Source organism: Anomaloglossus baeobatrachus, chromosome 11 (assembly GCF_048569485.1).
Source record: "Anomaloglossus baeobatrachus isolate aAnoBae1 chromosome 11, aAnoBae1.hap1, whole genome shotgun sequence".
Taxonomy (NCBI): Eukaryota; Metazoa; Chordata; class Amphibia; order Anura; family Aromobatidae; genus Anomaloglossus; species Anomaloglossus baeobatrachus.
This window is the reverse complement of record NC_134363.1, coordinates 109,939,258-109,959,397: the sequence shown is the minus strand read 5'-3', so window position 1 is coordinate 109,959,397 and position 20,140 is coordinate 109,939,258. Positions and strand designations below refer to the sequence as shown.

General features: G+C 48.7%; 2 protein-coding genes across 2 annotated transcripts in view; both read left to right on the top strand.

The window, feature by feature from the left end:
• MFRP (membrane frizzled-related protein) overlaps positions 1–7,899 on the top strand; it is a 451,053-nt gene extending 443,154 nt beyond the window's left edge. The window contains exon 13 of the mRNA XM_075327570.1: positions 6,912–7,899. Coding sequence (XP_075183685.1) covers positions 6,912–7,136 — 225 coding nt within the window. The 3' untranslated portion in view covers positions 7,137–7,899. The remainder of the gene's footprint in view (positions 1–6,911) is intronic.
• Positions 7,900–11,451: 3,552 nt separating this feature from the next.
• Positions 11,452–20,140, top strand: part of C1QTNF5 (C1q and TNF related 5) — a 76,599-nt gene continuing 67,910 nt past the window's right edge. The window contains exon 1 of the mRNA XM_075328907.1: positions 11,452–11,590. The gene's annotated coding sequence lies outside the window, so the exon portion shown is untranslated. The remainder of the gene's footprint in view (positions 11,591–20,140) is intronic.

Sequence of the window (20,140 nt, the reverse complement as noted above, 5' to 3'; positions counted from 1 at the left end):
CGTGAGTCTGGCTCCTATGAGTGTTCCCTGATCCTTCCTACCTCCCAGCTACTGTCCTGACCTAAGCCCTCACCGTACCGTCTGTTTGCTCAGCTACTTCTGACTTACCGGTCCCGTCCCGTGTCTCTCCTGTTCCTGCATCTCCCTGTATCATCTGTCTGCTCAGCTCCTCCTGACTTCCCGGTATGTCCCATGATTCTCTCATCTCTTTTTGTAGCTCTGATCTCCCGGTCTCTAACCCTGCTTCGCTTCTCCCTTCTGACATTGGCATTACTTCCTGCTCCCGACCTCTGGCTAGCACCTGACCACAATTTGCTTCTCTCCTATTTTTGACTTGACATCCTGGCACTGACTCGGCTGGATGACTGTTCTATAATTTTTGCACCTTCTAGTAGGTAGTCTGCTAACTGCATCTAGAAACAGCTTCTCCAGTGTTTCTCAGACCCCCACTAGTACAGCATGACAGACGCTGTGTGTATGTCTATATTGGTGTAAAAAAAATAAATAAATAAAAAATTGGCATAGTGTCCCCTCATATTATGATACCCAGCACAGATAAAGCATACGGCTACAGGCTGCAACCCCCAGCCGTGCGCATATCTTGGCTGTTTATCAAGACAAGAGCGATCGTAAAAAAATGCACAAAATTATGGGGAGGGGGCAAAAAAATGCACAAAAAATGGTTTTGTGCACTTCATTATGCGACCCCACACCATAATCCTGGAATTAGGACCAGTATGATGTTCCCCCATGATAGCCTAATAACTAACCTCATGCCCTGCTCTCAAAAGCTATCATGGTGCTGAGTAAAATGGCAATGGAGACCTCATCAGCAATGAGTCCCACTTTTGTTTTGGGTGCAATGATAATTGTAGATTGACCTGAAGAACATATGGGCAACACCTTTGAAGAGGCCTTCACAAGGGAACATTACACCAGCCTACTCCTGGGATGATGGTGTGGGTGGGCATAAGGTAGACAGACCCCTCTAGTCTTCATTGTAGATACACTAACAGCTCAATGTTACATTAATTTGATCATGGAACCAGTGGTACAGCCATTTCTCCAAAATGTCTCAGGAACCATTTTTAAATATGATAACACCAGACCTCATATTGCTTGTGCTACTGTGAGCAGCCTAAATGTGCTACCATGGCTTTCAGCGTCTCCAGACTTGTCTCCCTTTGAGCACATCTGGGACATTATTGATCAGCAGTTACAAAGGGAGCTGCCAGCATCAGCTCTTGATGATTTGCTTGGCTATTTACATTCAGCGTGTCAGAACAGTCCTCAGATAACCATTAATATACATAATTGATAGCAGCCAATGTGTCTAAGTGCAAATAACTTCAGTGGTGTCTTACCGGGGAGGGGAGGCGGTAGCGGTGGTGAAGCGAGGGTCACAGGAGGCAGGGGCGGTGCTGGAGTACGACAATGCTGCGGGCGGTGCAAAGGGGGCCCCAAATGCTCACTGCATGTGTCGGCGCTGTGCTGGGGCTGTGGGCACTGTTCTGTCCTGGGGCTGTGGGCGCTGCTCTGTTTTGGGGCTACAGGCGCTGCTCTGTTTTGGGGCTACAGGCGCTGCTCTGTTCTAGGGCTGTGGATGCTGCTTTGTCCTGGGGCTGCGGGTGCTGCTCTATGCAGGGGTTGTAGGCGCTGCCCTGTCATGGAGCTGTGGAGCTGCTCTGTCCTGGGGCTGCGGGTGCTGCTCTCTGCTGGTGCTCGCTGCAGGCGGTGAGGCATGGGCCATTCTGAAGATTTCGGCAAAGAAATGGCACCCGTAATCGGCGCTTGTGCAGATTGAGTCATTGGCTCAATGACAAGCCGAGATCTCATTCGTGCACGCGCTACCTCCGAGCGCCATTTTCCTTAAGTCTGCTGCTGGGACATCAATGGGCCGGAGGCAGAGTGTGCGCAGATGAGAGCTTGAGCTGAGAGCTCAATCTGTGCACGTGCCAACTCTGGGCCCCATTACTTGAAGCCCTCAACGATGACATCTTCAGAATGGCCCATGCTTCATCGCCTGCAGCTCCGGCACAGAGTAGCACCGCCGGCCACACAGAGCAGTGCTGTCCAGCACACACAGCCGCACAAATCAGCGCTGCACACAGCCGAAAAGAGCCGCACAGAGCAGCGCTGCCCACTGCACAGAGCAGTGCTGCCCGCCACACACAGCAGCGCCCACAGCCCCGGCACAGAGCAGCTCCCACAGCACACAGCATTGCCTCTGTCTCCTGTGACCCCTCTCCACCACCCCCGGTAAGCTACATTCAGATTTTAAGATGCACCTGTGCCGCCCCTGCAGCTGATCGAACCGCTCGGATCCGGGAGTGATGATTACTTGTGGCTCGAGGGTCTCCGGACCCGGGGGCTGGGGTCACACTCAAATGTAGAAGGGGGTTATTTACAAGGGATAGGTATAGTTCGTGACGCCACCCGTGGTGTGCAGTAATTGGGAGTACCGCCGCTGCCGTTGGGAGTACCCAGGGTGATGGAGTGGGGCAGCAAGATGACGTTAACCTCCACGGGTAGGGGTAGGCCCCGGGACTCTGGATGGTGATGATGGGAGTGCAGTGCAGGGGTCAATCGGGTACTCACTCAGCAATGAAGCAGACGCTGACACCAAGGTAAACCAAGTCTCTGACTGCCGCTGTCTCCTGAGGGGAGCACGTCCGGGTCCCGTCCCCTGCAGCACTGCCTGGTGGTCCGTAACCTGCCTCCTGGCACCAATTTAGATTGTCATTTGTGGCCCGGTAGCCTGGAGCTTTATGGGCCCCGCTCCCCACTGTGGCTAAGTGAAGGAGCCTGCTCTCAGGAGCTCACGCTTGGGATTTCAGTGGGCCGCTTGCTATGAAAGCCGTATCCCTCTCATTGCGCTAGTGCCCCCAATCTCTGAGCTTCGTGGGTACAGTCCATAAAGGTCCTGTCCTTCGCAGGTTAATTGCCGGGTCGCCTGAAGCTTCTCCCCGACCTAGGGTCCGCGTACCCCGTCGTGCATGTGGTCCCGGACTGATGATAGGACCAGGCTGCTGACCTCCTCTTTGTTGGGTTCCAGGCACATAACCTCAATACCCTGCGACCAGGGGTCCGACCCCTCTAGGTCCTGACCACTGTCTGCGACCTAGTCTGCTTCTCCCCTGGGAGCTACAACTCCCAGCTTCCTCGGAGCTCCTCACAACTCGAGGGTTCCTACTCCACTCTACTCACACTTCCCACCTCCCTGTCTGACACCTAGGTGGGCGGCCCTATTCCTGCTTAAGCAGCCCACTGGTGTGCCTGACAGGTGTGGTGCAAAGTGTATCTAAGATTTGTGAATGCTGGTGGAGGCAGTACTGCAGGTTAGGTTCCCAGAACCATGGGGGTTTGAGTCCTGCATGGGAAGAACAGATTGTGCAGAACCCTGTGACGACCCGAATAGTCCAGGGCGCCACATTCCCCCTTGGTTAAACGTAGCTCGTCCCCGAGCTACAGGACATCCAGAGGTTTATTTTGTAACTGAAAGAACAAAAAGAAATAACATTTTTATTAGCATTCTCTTTTTCATCCCTCGCAGGGGAGGCACATTACTTAAACGTTCCAACCATAAAAATCTTTTAGAGTTCATCTTTTATAAACCCTGTGGAATGCTACCGGTTGTAATGATAGCGGGGGCTCAACCTGCTCCGTTGCAGCCCCTTCCTGCGACAGTCCAGTTCCAACGTCCCGGATCCCTTTAACCCGCCACCCAAACAAACCTGACCCGCTGTATTCCTACTTGGGGTCCGTGACAGGGTTAATGTCCCGGATTTAAAAAGACGACTCTAGTAGGCACAGTCCTGAGCAACCTCATAGCCGTTGCCCTTTTGCGCCAACCCCCATCAGGGGCCTCCTGGTGCTGTCTACCAGCACCGCACCGTCCAAGGCCCTGACGGTCCTTTTCCTGTAACAAAGGGTGGAAAAGGTTCAACTAGGATGACACAGTCTAATTGCAACATAAACTCTCCTGTCACCCCACACCTAGGGGTCCAGATGGTCTTCTCCATTTAACACGGGAAGGTTCAACAAGGGTGACAGTCCATACAACCATTTTCAAACTTTTTCTTTATGAACTTGTGGGTTCCAGCTTCTCTTCACTGTGGAGATGAGCAGCTATCCCTCTCCTGCGCTGCTCCCGAGCAAACACATTTGTACGCAACCGCATCAGCCGTCACCAATGCCTTTCCTTTTCATGGGCGCTGATGTCGGGCTTCATCTCCACCATGGTGAATGAGGAAACTGGCTGTTCCGCAGCCGGAGGCGCAGAGTCCGGATGCTCCGTATCGGGGTACGGGCCCGGTGATGCGGCCGGGTCTGGTCGGGCCGGTGTTGGGATCACCGCTGTTGTGGCCTGGTCAGATGGTAGATTCAGGGGCTCTGCAATCTGCTTCTTACAAATGGGGACTGGAGGTTCCGTTGCCGGTGTTGGGGTGGGCAGCTCGGCATCCGCCGAGGACGAGGGTGATGGTGGCTGAATGCTTGCAGTGGGCGGGGGCAGACCGGACCTCGCAGCTGTATAGGCCAGGTCAACCGGGGCTGGGTAACTGCTTACCCGCTCCTCGCGTGGGACTTCTATCTCACGGGCTCACACCGCCATTGCCAGGCTCCTCATCTCTTCCCTCCAATGGTCCAACATGAAGAGGTCGGCATCCTCCTGGAGAGTTGTTCAGTCTCTTGCTCGATCCAGGTCGCGGTCACAGTAGTAGCGCACTCTGATGACCAGTCTCGTGCCGCCATCTTGCCTCTGCGGTGCCCAGGAAGGTTATCGCAGAGTCCTGGTGTCCCTGCTCTACTTCCACTGCTACATGCCTTCACGCCCCCTCGGTTTTTGCCAGCCACTCACTTTCACACTGGGGCACTCTGGGAACTTCCGGTTCCGGCCAAACTCTCAGGACGAAGGGCGGGACTTTGGTGGCTTTGCGCGCTTTTGGTCTAAAAGATGGCATTTTGGTGCCAAAGATGATGGAAAATGGTATCAACGGGACTTTGACACCGTAGCTTCGCGTTTCAAGGCGCACGTCACTCAGGTTAGTAGGCCCAGTTTGTATCCTGTTCGTGACACCAGAAATTTGAGGTGTGCTGCCCCTGCAAGTGGATCGAACTGCTCGGATCCGGGAAAGATGATTACTCGTGGCTCGAAGGTCTCTGGACACTGGGGCTAGGCACTACACTCAAATGTAGAAGGGGGTTATTTACAGGGGATAGGTATAGTTCGTGACGCCGCCTGTGGTGTGCGGTAATTGGGAGTACCTCCGCTGCCGTTGGGAGTACCCGGGGTGATGGAGTGGGGCAGCAAGATGACGTTAACCTCCACGGGGAGGGTAGGCCCCAGGACTCTGGATGGTGATGAGGGGAGTGCAGTGCAGGGGTCAATCGGGTACTCACTCAGCAATGAAGCAAACCTGAGATCCAGGTAAACCAAGTCTCTGACTGCCGCTGTCTCCTGAGGGGAGCTCGTCCGGGTCTTGTCCCCTGCAGCACTGCCTGGTGGTCGGTAACCTGCCTCCTGGCACCAATTTAGATTGTCCGTTGTGGCCCGGTATCCTGGAGCTTTATGGGCCCCGCTTCCCACTGTGGCTAAGTGAAGGAGCCTGCTCTCAGGAGCTCACGCTTGGGATTTCAGTGGGCCGCTTGCTAGGAAAGCCCTATCACCCACGTTGCGCTAGTGCCCCCGATCTCTGAGCTTCGTGGGAACAGTCCATAAAGGCCCTGTCCTCCGCAGGTTAATTGCTGGGTCGCCTGAAGCTTCTCCCCGACCTGGGGTCCGTGTACCCTATCGTGCCTTCGGTCCCAGACCGGTGATAGGACCTAGTCTGCTTCTTCCTTGGGAGCTACAACTCCCACCTTCCTCGGAGCTCCTCACAGCTCGAGGGTTCCTACGCCACTCTACTAACACCTCCCTGTCTGACCCCTAGGTAGGCGGCCCTATTCCTGCTTAAGCAGCCCACTGGTGTGCCTGACAGGTGTGGTGCAAAGTGTATCTAGGATTTGTGAATGCTGGTGGAGGCAGTACTGCAGGTCAGGTTCCCAGAACCATGGGGGTTTGAGTCCTGCACGGGAAGAACAGATTGTGCAGAACCCTGTGATGACCTGAATAGTCCAGGGCATCACACACCCATCATTTTCCCTCCCATATTTGTGGGAAGAAAAGTGCATCTTATAATACGAAAAATACGGTATATATGTATATCTGCAGTGTGTGTGTGTGTGTGTGTGTATATTATATATATATATATATATATATATATATATATATATATATATATAGTATATATAGTATATATACAGTATATATACATATATACAAATGGTCGAGGTATCAGGTCTATCCAAATACCGCTCTGCAGTAAGTAGCCTTATATCAATGTCATTGTATTGTTCTATAATATTATTTTTGAATTTTCTTGATAGTGCAGATGTATTAATGCTATTTATTATTTTTTGCACTTTGAAAGCTCTATTTTTTACTAGAATTATCTAAAGCTGATGACATTGGATATAAGCTACATGCTATTAATTATTTCACCACTAGATGGTAGTAATATTCAATTTTGGAATAAAACACATCTAAAATAGCGCTCTATATATTATAATGAATTAAAAAACCTTTTCTATATGATGTTGGTATATTTTGGGTTTTAGACCTAAGAATTGGCGATTTTTTGCTTATTTATATCGATATAATATTGTTATTGTTTTGTATTTTAATCTAATTATAATAAAAATAAGAGCTTTTATACTCTTTGAAACTTGGTTTCTGATTGCGTTCATGGTTAACGAGTTTAGCTCATGATTTATATGATATTTATGATACAATTGTAAATATACAAATGTGTGTGAGTGCACTGAAGGTGTATAATAATCTTCTCCATCACACTCTTGTTCTTCCTTGACAGATACTTCAAGAATTGCCATGTTTCCCTGCACTGCGTCCATTATTGTGTGCCTTGTTCCTTCCCAGCTGTTCCCCGGATGGAGGAGCATTGAAACCATGTCGCTCAGTCTGTCTAAACGCGATGAATGTATGTTTGACACAGATAGAGCAGCTTGGACTGTCGTGGCCATTTAACTGTGAAAACTTACCATCACAGAGTCAGCAGTCAGATTGTGTCATTCCCTAAAATGTATTGGGTTCACTGAGATCTCAGTAATGTGTCTCACAGATATATACCCCTTACAATAAACCTGCTTCAGATCTCCCGCTGATCATTCTGGAAGCCTGTTTCTGAGATGTTCTGTATCATCATGGTCAATGGGAAAACATCACATTCATGTGAATCTGATTTTATTCTTCACATATTATTCCACTTTCAACATTTTACTGAAAAATTTCTTATCAAATCAAATAATTTTGTATACAATTTGCTTTACTTACCTCGTGTTGATTTCCACTGTGTAGATTCCTGTATTGTATGTATAATGTATAGCTTCAATATTTATCACTGGACTATTACAGATAAAAGGAACTTGTCACAGATTTATGTTGCCCAAACCATGAGCAGTAATGACTCAGGCAATCACTGCATCATTGCAGCCATTTGTGTATTACTCCAGAACTTGCTGTATTTCAGAGGAACCACATATTTTGAAAAGTCGACCTGGGACAATACATCTCAAATGACTAGTCCGAAGCAGGTCTCTGTGAATGACAAGTCTCTCCCTACGTGTGTGTACCTGCCTTGGACTTGTCATCCAAAAAGCCTAGACCTCGGCCAGCTTTACAGAATGTGTTCTCACTGTAACCCCTCATCCTTTCAGTGTATAATATGCAATAACACAGCAAGTGTCTGATATCTGCCGCCCATGGTGTAAGCAGCACAAATCCACTGACAGGTTCACTTCAAAGCTGACACACTCATTTCTCTCCAAAAAAATAAAGACTCTTGGACAGTGAATTATCAGAATGTTTCTCTTCTTTCTCTACTACCTGTTAATTCTATTCATATTTTACAATGCTGAGTGACAAATCATTTGGCAGAGGTTACCGCTGCCACCAGGTGTTTCCAAAATTAGATTAAAGCTGGTTTGACATGTACAACATTTAGGATCTGAGTATGGACTTTGATGTTTGGACTGGCTGTGGGACTTCTGACATGAACTCAGCGGACTTATAGGTATATATGAAGTTGTTGAGTTTTGGTCAGAAGACCCATTAACAATCTGAATATCACAGTTTATACTTGATCATGAACGTCAAACGTGTGAAACCAACCTTAGGTTTAGATGGCTGTTGTTGAAATCAGACCAGTCATGTCTGCAAATTGTGTATGTGAGCGGCTACGTGTGTTGGTCCATATCACAAACAGGTGCAAGAGCTGCCGGCCATTACATGCTCTGTTCTGTTAGTGGACCAGACTAGTGCATATTGTTATTTTGTTCCAACAGACCATGCATTCTTTGCACATAAACTATTATTGGCCAATACTATAAGGTCCATTACACAGACGCCATACTCAAAGCTCCCAACCATCCCAGATTCAGCAGGATTGTACAGATTTGAGACCTCGGCCCTCTCTCGAGGGTGGACTTGTCCCTGTACTGGCTATGCCACATATTTTAGACGTTATACCAATTGTATATGTTAATATGTTACACTGGTAGATGGGTGCAGGTTCCAGGAACAATGGAATGGGACTGTCACCAATAGCGCTACTTACTTGTTGGGCTGAGATAGCAGCAGGATGGAAAAGGCAGGGTTAAAGGGGAAGTGACAGATGCGAAAAAGAGAACAGTTGTGAGGTCTCAAGAGAAGCCAGTGTAGAATAGTGTTCAAGTGTGAGAAGACGTGGCCTTGGTGCTAGGGCTAGTCAGAGAACCCTGAGATAACCTTGTGACGTCCGGAGCTTACGGCTCACCCTGGCAAGCTTAGAGAGTCGTCCGGCTAGAGAGCCGCCGGGGATCAGAATCGTACAAAGGTAAATGGAGTTGATTGGAGGGAGACACAGATTCCAGACCTTGAGAAAGAGATCCAAGATAGCGGAGGGGAACAGGCGGAGGAGTAGTACCCCAAAGTGAGAGGAAAGAAGGAAATAAATGAAGACCATGTCTGTCATAATAAAGTGAAGAATAAAAGTGAAAGTTTCTGGTTGGAAAAGTGAGCTCTGATGTTGCGTGTGTTACTGTCTGCGACTACTGCTGGTGGGGTGATGGACATTGGCCTGAAGAAACCAGTAAGTGTCATGCACCCAACCCAAAGTCACATTCTCACACAGAGTCCACATGGCGAAGGAGTGCAGCCCAGGATAGGCACCGTCCTTCACCTCCATTCACTGATCTTGTCCCAGCTCCTCCTTTTCTCAGTTTGTTGCATAAACTGGATTCTCCTCTCCCCTGGATTCCTTGGAACAAAAACTTGTGAACTCTTTGTCCATAGATACTAGCTCTACGAATGAGCTACTGCTTGTGCTGAGAGGGAAAGGAAGATTTGGTAATCTTGACCTGTATTGTAGGTAGGGAACCCAGAAGCAGATTATTCAGCTACATAGATATACATTGTAAAAATATCTCTATGAAGAGGTGAAGAAAAAGTCAGTTTTTTTGTTCCTATAAAATAATGAAAAACATTTCCAAAGTTGTCATTTTTTTCTGATTTCCAGCATTCCCTAGGACTAACAACTTCCAAACATTTTAGCAGGAGCCTTAGCCTTTGAACCACTGACACTAATAACAGCACAGGGAAGGTTTTCTCTACTTGAAGCTGCAATGCAGCCCCTGACTCCACAGGTAGATTATACTGGACATAGAGATCCATTGTACACAGCAGTGCATCTCTGTGTACCTTTTCCTTTGGAGAGAGAATAAAAGAGATTTTCTTTTTCTTCTAATAAAATTACTAAGAATAATAAAAAAAATAGAATAATGTAATTTTTAACCAGTTAAAAAAATAATAAGAATAATGAACCAACTCACCAAAAATACCTTCTCTGAGTAGATTTGCTGCTCAGGAGCATATACTATAGGCTATGATGATGCCCATATTGGTTATCCACGTTTTTTCTAAATAAATGTGTGGCGCCCCTGAGGCTTCAGACGCCACAGGGTACTGCACCTCACCAGAGGTGCAGTATTCATCCTGGGTGCGGAGGAGGTCACTGCCGGTAACAACACAATCCCCAACACACAGTTAGTTGCCCTTTCACTTGGACTGGGCTAGGGTAGGGGCTTGGAGGGTGGCCATCAGTAATATAGTGGACCTACTTCCCACTAGTTCAGGAACCCGAGAGGAGGAGCTTGACACTGGGGAGCAAGGTGACACACGCATGCACACAGACGGTCAGTCAGTGAACAGAACACAGTGACAGACAGGAAAGAAAGTGAGACGTGGGAAGAACACGGTTGCTGAGGGGAGAGCTGTGCTATAGCTCCCTCAGGACCGAGCGCACAGAAAATAGGGTGCGAAGCCCTAGGCTGGTGGGCACTTCACCAGCAGTACATAGAGCCAGGAGTCGTGACAAAAGAGCGGCACCAGTAACGGACTCGCGCTGCCTGCCATAAGGGACAGGAACAGAGCCCATCCAAGGACTTGGGTCCCAGCGTAGCTTCAAGTCGTAGGGACTCACACAACACAGCGCTAGAAGGAAAGACTCAGAGAACAAAACACTGGTTCAGGCCTCTGAACTCTCTGGGATCAGCTGGAGCCCATGACAGCAAAGTCTGGCATCCCAAGGGCGATGACATCTCAGTGAGTAAAGAACTTAAACTACAACCTCTGTGTCGTCCAATCCTTATCACGCTCTGCACTCCTTTAATAGAGTGGACTACTACTCCCAACATCCCTGTGGGCCTGAGCTATGCCTGTGGAGAGCTGTACCAACCTAGCTGCACTACCATCTGCCCTCAGGGGAAACATCTAGAAGCGACGGCTCCAATTTTAGCCGCACACCACAGCTGGCGTCACGAATATTCCCTTCCCTTCATGTTTTATTGACTCCGCCAGGGTCACGGAACCGATCCTGGTCGCTGTGACATCCATCCCTCTCCTACACCGGCCCGGTGACAAGTAACCCCCCCAAAACCCAATGGGCGCGTCAATGCAATGAGCAAACAGCTAAATTAATTTATATCCTAACATGATACAATTTTTTTTTCTGGGAAATACGATCAAACATTTTTTAACACAAATTCCTAAGTTACTGATTCACTCTGGTGTGTGGCTGCTTTGTGCACTGAGTGTATGGACATGTCTGATTTTACCATGCAATTCTTCTGCTATTACTCACTGTCCCCAGTACAGCCAAGTCCTATACCGTCTTGTGTACCTCGCTGCTATTGTTTTATATTCACTTGCTCTTAGATGTTTTCCCCACTTGTCTTTTGTACCGTTTTCATCTGTGCTTTTTGCCTTTCCTATTTTTCACCCACTATTAACCTCCTTGTGTAAACAACCTCATTTCCTGTCTCCTATTCCCTTTCTTCCCACTGCACTGGATATTTTTCCCTTGTGGTTTTTGGCTCCCTAATAGAATACTTTGACTCACATAAGGGGGGAGAAAGGTTGAAAGCGTCACTGCTGGAAGGCAGAGAGAAGTAGTTAAGACTGGATCAGACACCAAGGGATCAAGAGACAAAGAGCAGAGTGAGTACAGTGTGTGAGTGTGGAATACGGAATGTAAGGAGATACGCGAATACGGAATGTATGGAGATACAAGAATAGGGAATGTAAGGAGATACAAGAATACAGAATGTAAGGCGATACAAGAATAGGGAATGTAGGGAGATACAAGAATACAGAATGTAAGGAGATACAAGAATACGGAATGTATGGAGATACAAGAATAGGGAATGTAAGGAGATACAAGAATACAGAATGTAAGGCGATACAAGAATAGGGAATGTAAGGAGATACAAGAATACAGAATGTAAGGAGATACAAGAATACGGAATGTATGGAGATACAAGAATAGGGAATGTAAGGAGATACAAGAATACGGAATGTAAGGAGATACAAGAATAGGGAATGTATGGAGATACAAGAATACGGAATGTAAGGAGATACAAGAATACAGAATGTAAGGCGATACAAGAATAGGGAATGTAAGGAGATACAAGAATAGGGAATGTAAGGGGATACAAGAATAGGGAATGTATGGAGATACAAGAATACGGAATGTAAGGAGATACGCGAATACGGAATGTATGGAGATACAAGAATAGGGAATGTAAGGAGAAAAAAGAATACAGAATGTATGGAGATACGCGAATACGGAATGTATGGAGATACAAGAATAGGGAATGTAAGGAGATACAAGAATAGGGAATGTAAGGAGATACAAGAATACAGAATGTAAGGAGATACAAGAATAGGGAATGTAAGGAGATACAAGAATAGGGAATGTAAGGAGATACAAGAATACAGAATGTAAGGAGATACAAGAATACAGAATGTAAGGAGATACAAGAATAGGGAATGTAAGGAGATACAAGAATACGGAATGTAAGGAGATACAAGAATAAGGAAATGTATGAAGATACCAGAATACAGAATGTATGGAGATACAAGAATAAGGAAATGTATGAAGATACCAGAATACAGAATGTATGGAGATACAAGAATAAGGAAATGTATGAAGATACCAGAATACAGTCTGGCTTTCAGGACAGATGTGCTCAGGATTATACACTGAGTGATGCAGAGTACACTAATGACCGAGGGGTGAGATTTCTCATCTTTCCTTCTACACTGATTCACTCATTTCCTTATTGACTGATCACTTTCCTTGTTTGCTTGCTTTACTAACCTGATGCTATGAGAATTCTCAGAACTACTTTTCAGTGCTGCTTATTGTAAATCAATAGTATTTTCCTTTAAAATATCAATAAACAATTCCAAAGTATATGTTTAAGAACTGTAGACTGGTAATGACTGTATGATTTACCTAATAAACCCCCTTCCCCAGGCCTGCAATACCAGATTAATAGACTCTCAGTCAATACTAATAGTCAAGAGGGCCCAGTGACGTAGTGACAGATGAAAGAAAGGTGAGTACAGTACAGTTACACATCTGTATCATAGACAAGGAACATCCACAATGAAAGGGAACCTGGCAGCTGAGGCACACTCTCCGACTCAGAGGCTCAGGCAACTAGTCCAAGTGGCAGGTGTCACACAACATGACTGACAGGGTTCCACCCAAGACCAAGTATCTCCTGTCAAGCGCCACCACACACAGAGTATACCAGGGATACTGTAACAATGGGGGGAACTGCTGCTAGGAAGAGGATACAAAGGTTGATGGCAAAATACAGTTCCACATAGCTAACCCTATATGCATTCTATTAGTGTCCCAAGAAGTATATAAATAGCAGTAGCCATGTGGAGCGTCAAGGACTATAGTATATTGAATTTACAAATCGTATATAAGTAATTATTTAACAATCAAGAAGACAAAAGCACTATCAACCGTCCAATGAAATGGAAATCGAATCATTTTATTAGAGCAGATAAATAGGAGAAAAACACCACTGTGTAATAATTAAAAGCAAATACAAAAACTATAGTAAAAATGAAAAGAAAGTAATAGCTCACCAGACAGCAGGCTTATGGATGTGGTGCTCGGAAACCTAAACCAGCATTCAGGTGTTCAAATGAAGAAAAGGTGGTGGAAAAATCCAGCATCCGTCAAATGTAATAAAATTTAAATTTTAATGAAAAAAGTTAAAAAACATGAAACAGTTAATCATGATTAACAGCAGTCCATCTGCTTGAAACGCGTAGACTATCAGGTCCCGCTAGGAAATAGAATTAGCATGCTGCTTGGAAATCTATTAGTTTAGCTATACCATTTATTCATGTCACCTTGAGGTCTTTTTGCCATTGATATGCAGAGAGTTTTTTTATTAATGAGTCTCTGATATTTACCAAACTTGGTAATGTAGTATATATACCAATTGTGTATTTAACCAATTATTTGGAGGATCATGCACGGGCACTTTAGTTTTTGCATTTTTCTTTTATTACACATTGGTGTTTTTCTCCTATTTATCTGCTCTAATAAAATTATTTGATTTGCATTTCATTAGACGTTTGATTGTGCTTTTGTCTTCTTGTTTGCTAGAGAGAGGAGGGAACACCTCCTGAACTTAACTGAGCTGTTACCTGAGCTCGCTAGCATCTCTATATGGGTTCTTTCACCCAAGCAGGATACCTAATCCCTCCCTGGTCCTGCACTAGTGAGATGGCCAGCGAGAGATACTAGTCCCACTGCTGCACTAATACAACATAAGAGAAGGTAGACAAACAGGGGAATCAACAAAAGGGTATAACACAAAATGTCACTGCTGCTGCAGACACCAAGGCTGCTGCCAGGAACGCTTCCACCAATAGCACTACAAAAAGCAAGGGGTCCAGCAGAAGCTACCTTTCTCATCCAAGGTTAGTGTCAGAGTGTGGATTCTGTATCACTGGCGCCATCTGGTGGTTCATGACACTTTTTAAAGGCGATGGGCGGTCACAACCGGATGCACATGAGGAGAGGTAATCACAAGCTGCTAGCAAAGAAAACTGACATATTTAATCTCTAGAGTCTAACAAGGCTAAGTGAGACTCTGGGCCCAAACCTGTCACAAGTCTTCTAATAGCAGGAGATGTTCGTGACAGTAGGCCCTTCCTGCTGAGTTACACTAAATTTCTCCCTATCTGTGTACTTTCACTGATTACTTTTTATACAGGGCTGAGTCAGCCACAAGGGGTTAACATCAACTGTTCATCTTAGCAAGGGTTACATTACAATTTGCATCAAATATATGTAATCTTCATCAACACATCATAGTGGCTCCACAGCATTGATGGCTCACATGCAGACTGTGCTCATCAGTGATATCTGACAGTACGATTCTACTATTAAAACTTCTGTACAGAGCCGAGCAGTGGCGTACCGCTAATAGCTGCAGACCATGCCGCTGCTATGGGGCCCTGTGTCAGTGCTGGAACCAGGCCCCCGCCTCCTCATCTGACTTTCAACTGTATCTCCATCCTGGATGCAATTACAGTTGAAACCAATGATGCAAGAAAGAGTTGTCAGTTGCCACTCCCTCCGCCATCATTCTCCCTGCTCGTCTGACGTCTCAGTGCAGCAGGCACACTTACATAATTATTTCGCAACTCCTGTGCAGAGCAGAACAGACCACAATGTGCAGAGTCCAGAACAGAGGGAGAAGTGAGTATTTTTACTTAACCAATGAGTAGTTTGTGGGGGTCATCATACTAATTTGAGGGCTATGAGGGGGCCACCATTCTACTTGGGGTCTAATTGTTTGGCCATCATTCAATTTGGAGTCCTATGTGGAGGCCATTATGCTACCCGGGAGGCATCATACTATTTGGACTGCTATTTGTAGGGACATTATGCTATTTGTGAGGCCATCATACAAGTTGGAGTCCTATGTGAGGACCATCATATTATATGGAGTCCTATGTGGCGGCCATCATGCCACTGTCACGGCCATCTCCCTGTTTTTGGAGACTAGTGGCAGCTTGAGAACTGGAGCCCCTTATCTCTATCTGGGACTCTGCATTTAAATGTTGTTTTGTTTCCTTTGGTTCTTAAGGAGTTAATGTCAGTTTTGCTGCCAGCAGCTCTCCTGCAGTTAAGGTCAGCTGCACCAGCTCAGTTGCCACACCTCCTTGTGTTTAAATAGCTAGGCCTCCCAGCAAGCTTTGCTGAGTATACAAAGCCATTTGTATGCAAGCCACCTTGGTTAAAGGAGCTGCTGTGCATCATGCTGCTGCATCATGAAGCCGTATTATCTCCATTTTGGTTGTTTATCCCCTGTTTGTCTCCCTTACCCTCTTGTCTTATTAGTGCAGTGGTGGGTCTAGTGAACCTCACCTGCCTCTCACTAACCTAGTCATCCCAGGGACTAAGGGTGCTGCTCGGCGACAGTTGCGGACACTGTATAGGGACTAGCTAGGAGAGTAGGGACAGCTACAGGTGAGGTTAGGAGGTGTCCATCTACCTTCTCACTAGTCCAAGGGCGCACTGTTGTTATTCTTTCTGTGGTGTCTTTGAGGTGTGTTTTTCATTGTACGTCAGACATCTATTGGTCTGAACGTGCTCAGCATGCTTGTTGCGTGACATTATAGTCAGCCATACATTTTCCCTGTGTCACCCTCGTACTTCCGAGAGTGAAAAACAGCGAGTGGGGATTGTTGTTTACCTGTTGCAGGGAGATTCCCAGTCCTCGGCCTTCTCTCTGCCTACCGACTCCCTGAAATTGTGGTAGGTAGATTCATTTTTCACGGCTTTGGACTTGGTGTACTCCACCCAGGAGTCACTGGACACTGCTATGGCTGTTGCAATCAGTGTGGATTGATGCCTCAGGGAGAGACCCACTAAGACCTTGTCCCCTGTTGTTCTCCCCAGGGAGGAGTTTCCACTGGTGCAGGCCAACAAACCCATGCAGTTGGGGGAGCCTGCCCTCAGACTGAGTCGCTTGAGGTTCATCGTGGGTCTGGGTCCTCCTTCTACTGTGGGGATAAGGCTCATTACATAAGGGCCTGTTCATTAAGACCTAAGCCAAGTCCATCTGTTAATAACCCACGTCCTCCTGGTCAGGTGGAGGGAAACGACCAGACCGTGTACATCTCTCCATCTACACGTCCCAGTTCACTATAACAGCAGACGTGGTTATTGCTGGAAAAACTGAGACAATCTCTGTGCTAGTGGACAGCAGAACCGATGCTAATTTGGTGGATTCTTGCATTGCTCAGTCTCAAGGTCTGACTCCTAGAACACTGACAAGATCCATTCCCATCCAGGCTATTGACTTAGCTCCTCTCAGCCAGAGAGAGTTCACCCATTCTGTGCCTAATATCAGCCTGCAAGTGGGCTCTGTGCCTAGTGAACGTCTGTCCTGCTATGTCTTGGATGGTCTGCTTAATCCCATCGTGTTGGGACTTCCATGGTTGAAAAGGCATAATCCGTTGATTGACTGGCAGTCTGGGGAAGTAGTCAGTTGGGGCAGTTTCAGTGAAACAAAGTGCCTGTGTGCTACCATCTCTGCAGTACTCATTAAAAACCCGCCACCCTGTCCACCAGTAGTGAACACCAAAGTGTCTAAGAAAAGAGAGGGTGCATTGCCCCCACCTAAGGGGAAGATTAGACCTCAGTGCGGCCACTGTAGAAGTGATAGGGTAGCCGTTCCCAATAACTGTGCAGTACCAGAGCGTAAGGTGTTGAATGGACGGAGAGACGACTCTGTTGTTGGTTTGGTCAGGAGTTTTTCCTCTATTACCAGGCGTGTGCACAGTAATAAACGTCCAGATCCAGACTTGTGCAAGAATGGCTATGTGTGGGTGTCCACTAAGAACTGCAGGTAGAAGTGTGTGTTTGGGGCTCTAGGCTCGAGGGTTATCGGTCCCTTTAAGGTGCGTGCCCACGATCAGTCTTTGTGTACCACCCCGTGGTCTCGGCTGCAACCGCCGAGCCGCTCGGGTCTGGGCTCGTGTGTGTCGGTGGCTGGAGCGCCTCCGGCCCTGGGGGTCACGTCGCTCTGGAAGGGTGTAGTGGCGGTGCATGCAGGGGTGGTGGGGTGGTTGTTTTTGTAAAGTTCGTGATGCCACCCACGGGTTGTGGTGATGGTGGACACCACCGCTGCGGTGTAGGTACGGGGGACTCCCGGGAGCGGTGTAGTGGCGCAGCTAGGTGTTGGCCCCTCCGTGGGTAGGGGGTGTTGGTCCCGGGGCCCAGTCGGCAATGGGCCGGGGTGCAGGGCGCAAGGTGGCGGTGCAGCGTGGTGTGGTGCCTGAGGGCACTGGTGTACTCCCAATTAAACCACACAGAGTCACTGGTAAACCAAACAGGGTGAGGAACGGGGCCCGCAGCCGGCTGCAGCTTCTCCAGATAGGTTGGTAATGTCCGCCTTTCTCCTGCACCTGTATGTGATCTTGGCTACCGTGCCTGGGCACTGATAGCCCGCTCCCCGGCGTGTATGTGTCGTAGGAGCCCGTTTGCCCGCAGACGCTGGCCCTTGGATCTCTGGCCTCTGGCGGTGGCTTCTATCCGGACGGGTTGGGCTGTTGCCTTCAATCGGGACTTAGGTGGGAATGAACCCCTGAGGTCCAGACCGCAATCAGTTGATTTGACTATGGTGGTGGCTTATAGCCTAGGTCGGGGTCTGAATACCCTGCCTGGTGCTCTGGTATCCAGTTAGCTCCCCGGTTCGGTTCCGGCGGGCCACTACCCTGTCCCGGTCCCTTACGGTTCCACTGGTCGTATTCCCGGTCTCCTGCAGGCGGCCACTACTGTCTGCTTACCTGACTGATCTGGGGTCCCAGGCTCCAACCCAGGCCCCAAGCAGAACTCACTCCTCTCTCCTTGCTCCCAAAACTCTCTCTGTGTTTTCCTGCCATAGGCCAGCAGACTCCTCGGAGGGCGTGTCTATCCGCCTGACTCCACCCCTCTGGTGTGCCTGTCTGACTCTGAGGGAGGCAATCAGGTCTTTTGGTTGACTGATGGTACCTTACTGGGGTGGGGGTGTATGTGGTGTAATGACCTGTGACCCCTGGGGTGTCCAGGGCATCACATTCCCCCTTGGCAGACCGTCCGTGGGCTGCCCGTCCATCACCGGTTTTATTTTTCTGAAAAGATATAAACAGGTGAAAACATTCAAAAGCATTTTTCATTTCTTCCCTTATGGGAGGCACATCACTTGAACCGTTACAAACGGGAACATTTTTATTAACATACGGGGAACGGGTCCATGTCCTTCCGCTTTCCCACCCAAGCAACCTAGACCTTGATGCTGCCCCTAAGAATTGGGCAGCACCCCTTTTCCCAAGTCCGGAAACAGGAACCTGGCTAGGCTACCCAAGCGGGAACAGGTACGGTGTTTCGCAAGCGGCAGTCATTCAGAGGCCCCACGTCCAAGGGGACCCCTGACCCGGAGGATGGTCACCAGTTCTGATGGTGACTGAACCCCAGCCTGCTCTGCTGCGGGTCCCTCCTCCAACCAGCCTCTCTGGAGACTGGCAGTTGCGTTAAGGGCAGTTGGGCAATATTTACAAGCCCAATCGTTATTGGGTGGCTTGCTAGTTCTCAGCCTTGTCTTTAGGGAAAAGGGGACAACATCAGTCCCAACCGGAACGGGCACTTCAGCAGCCAACGGGCTACCTCAAAACAAACTGTTGGTCCCACGGGGACTTTCCTTTCTGAATCAGGTGAAAGCCTCTTTATTTCAAATCACCTCCTTCATACTCCTCCAGCTCCACATCAGGGCTGTACGGTGGGGGAGGGGACTGGAACTGCTCCGGGACAACACGGCTCCTGCCGCTGCGGACATCTAGGGCGAACCAGCCCCTCTCCCCTCGATGCCGGGTGTACTGCACTAGGTCACCGGGTAACAGGTCACGGTCCGGGTGACCATACGGGAGGTGTGCATTCACGTCCCTGCGGGAAAAGAACACCTCGGCCTCCAGGCCGGGGTCGTAGCGGAATCCCCATCCCTTGTCGCAGTTGAACCGCCAAACTTGGCCCTGATGCGTGGGGCCCCGCACCCAGTAGGTAGCGCTGCAGAGACTCTCCATCTCCCGGATGGTACGGGCGAGGACCTCCGCTCTCCGCTTCTCATGAGCCACTACCCCCGGGCATGGTGGGTTTGGCGGCCACTCCCAATAGGGGGCGTCTGCTTGCCCAGGGTCAGTATCAGTGGGGGTCTGGCCCAGCCGGAGCTCCCCAGTGGTGGCCACGACCGTCACTCTCCGAAGGGAGCCCTGCTGTGTCGCAGCCGGCTCTGCTGCCTTGCAGCTGCCTCCCCACGGAACCTCGGCCGAGGTCCGGGACCCAGGAGCGGCCTGCCTCACCTTTTGGGGCCTTCCTTGGGGTAGCGTCTCCCTCCATCCTGGCAGGGCGGACTGCCGGGGCCGGAGCGGTGGGTGTGGTTTCTTCCGGGATGATGGGGTCCACTTCGGGAATGGGCTTCGGTTCCTGGCAGGCTTCCCAGGGCAACCGGTCTGGTGCTTGGTGGTCTTTGGGCTGTCCACGGCCAGCCTCCCCAGGTCGCTCCTCACGGGCAGTTATGACGGGCGCCGCCACCGATGTCGGGGGTGGGGATCCGGGTGGAGTGGGAACGGTGACCATTACGGGCGGAGGAGAAAGTGGTAGGGCTGGCAGGAGCAGACCGGGTCCCT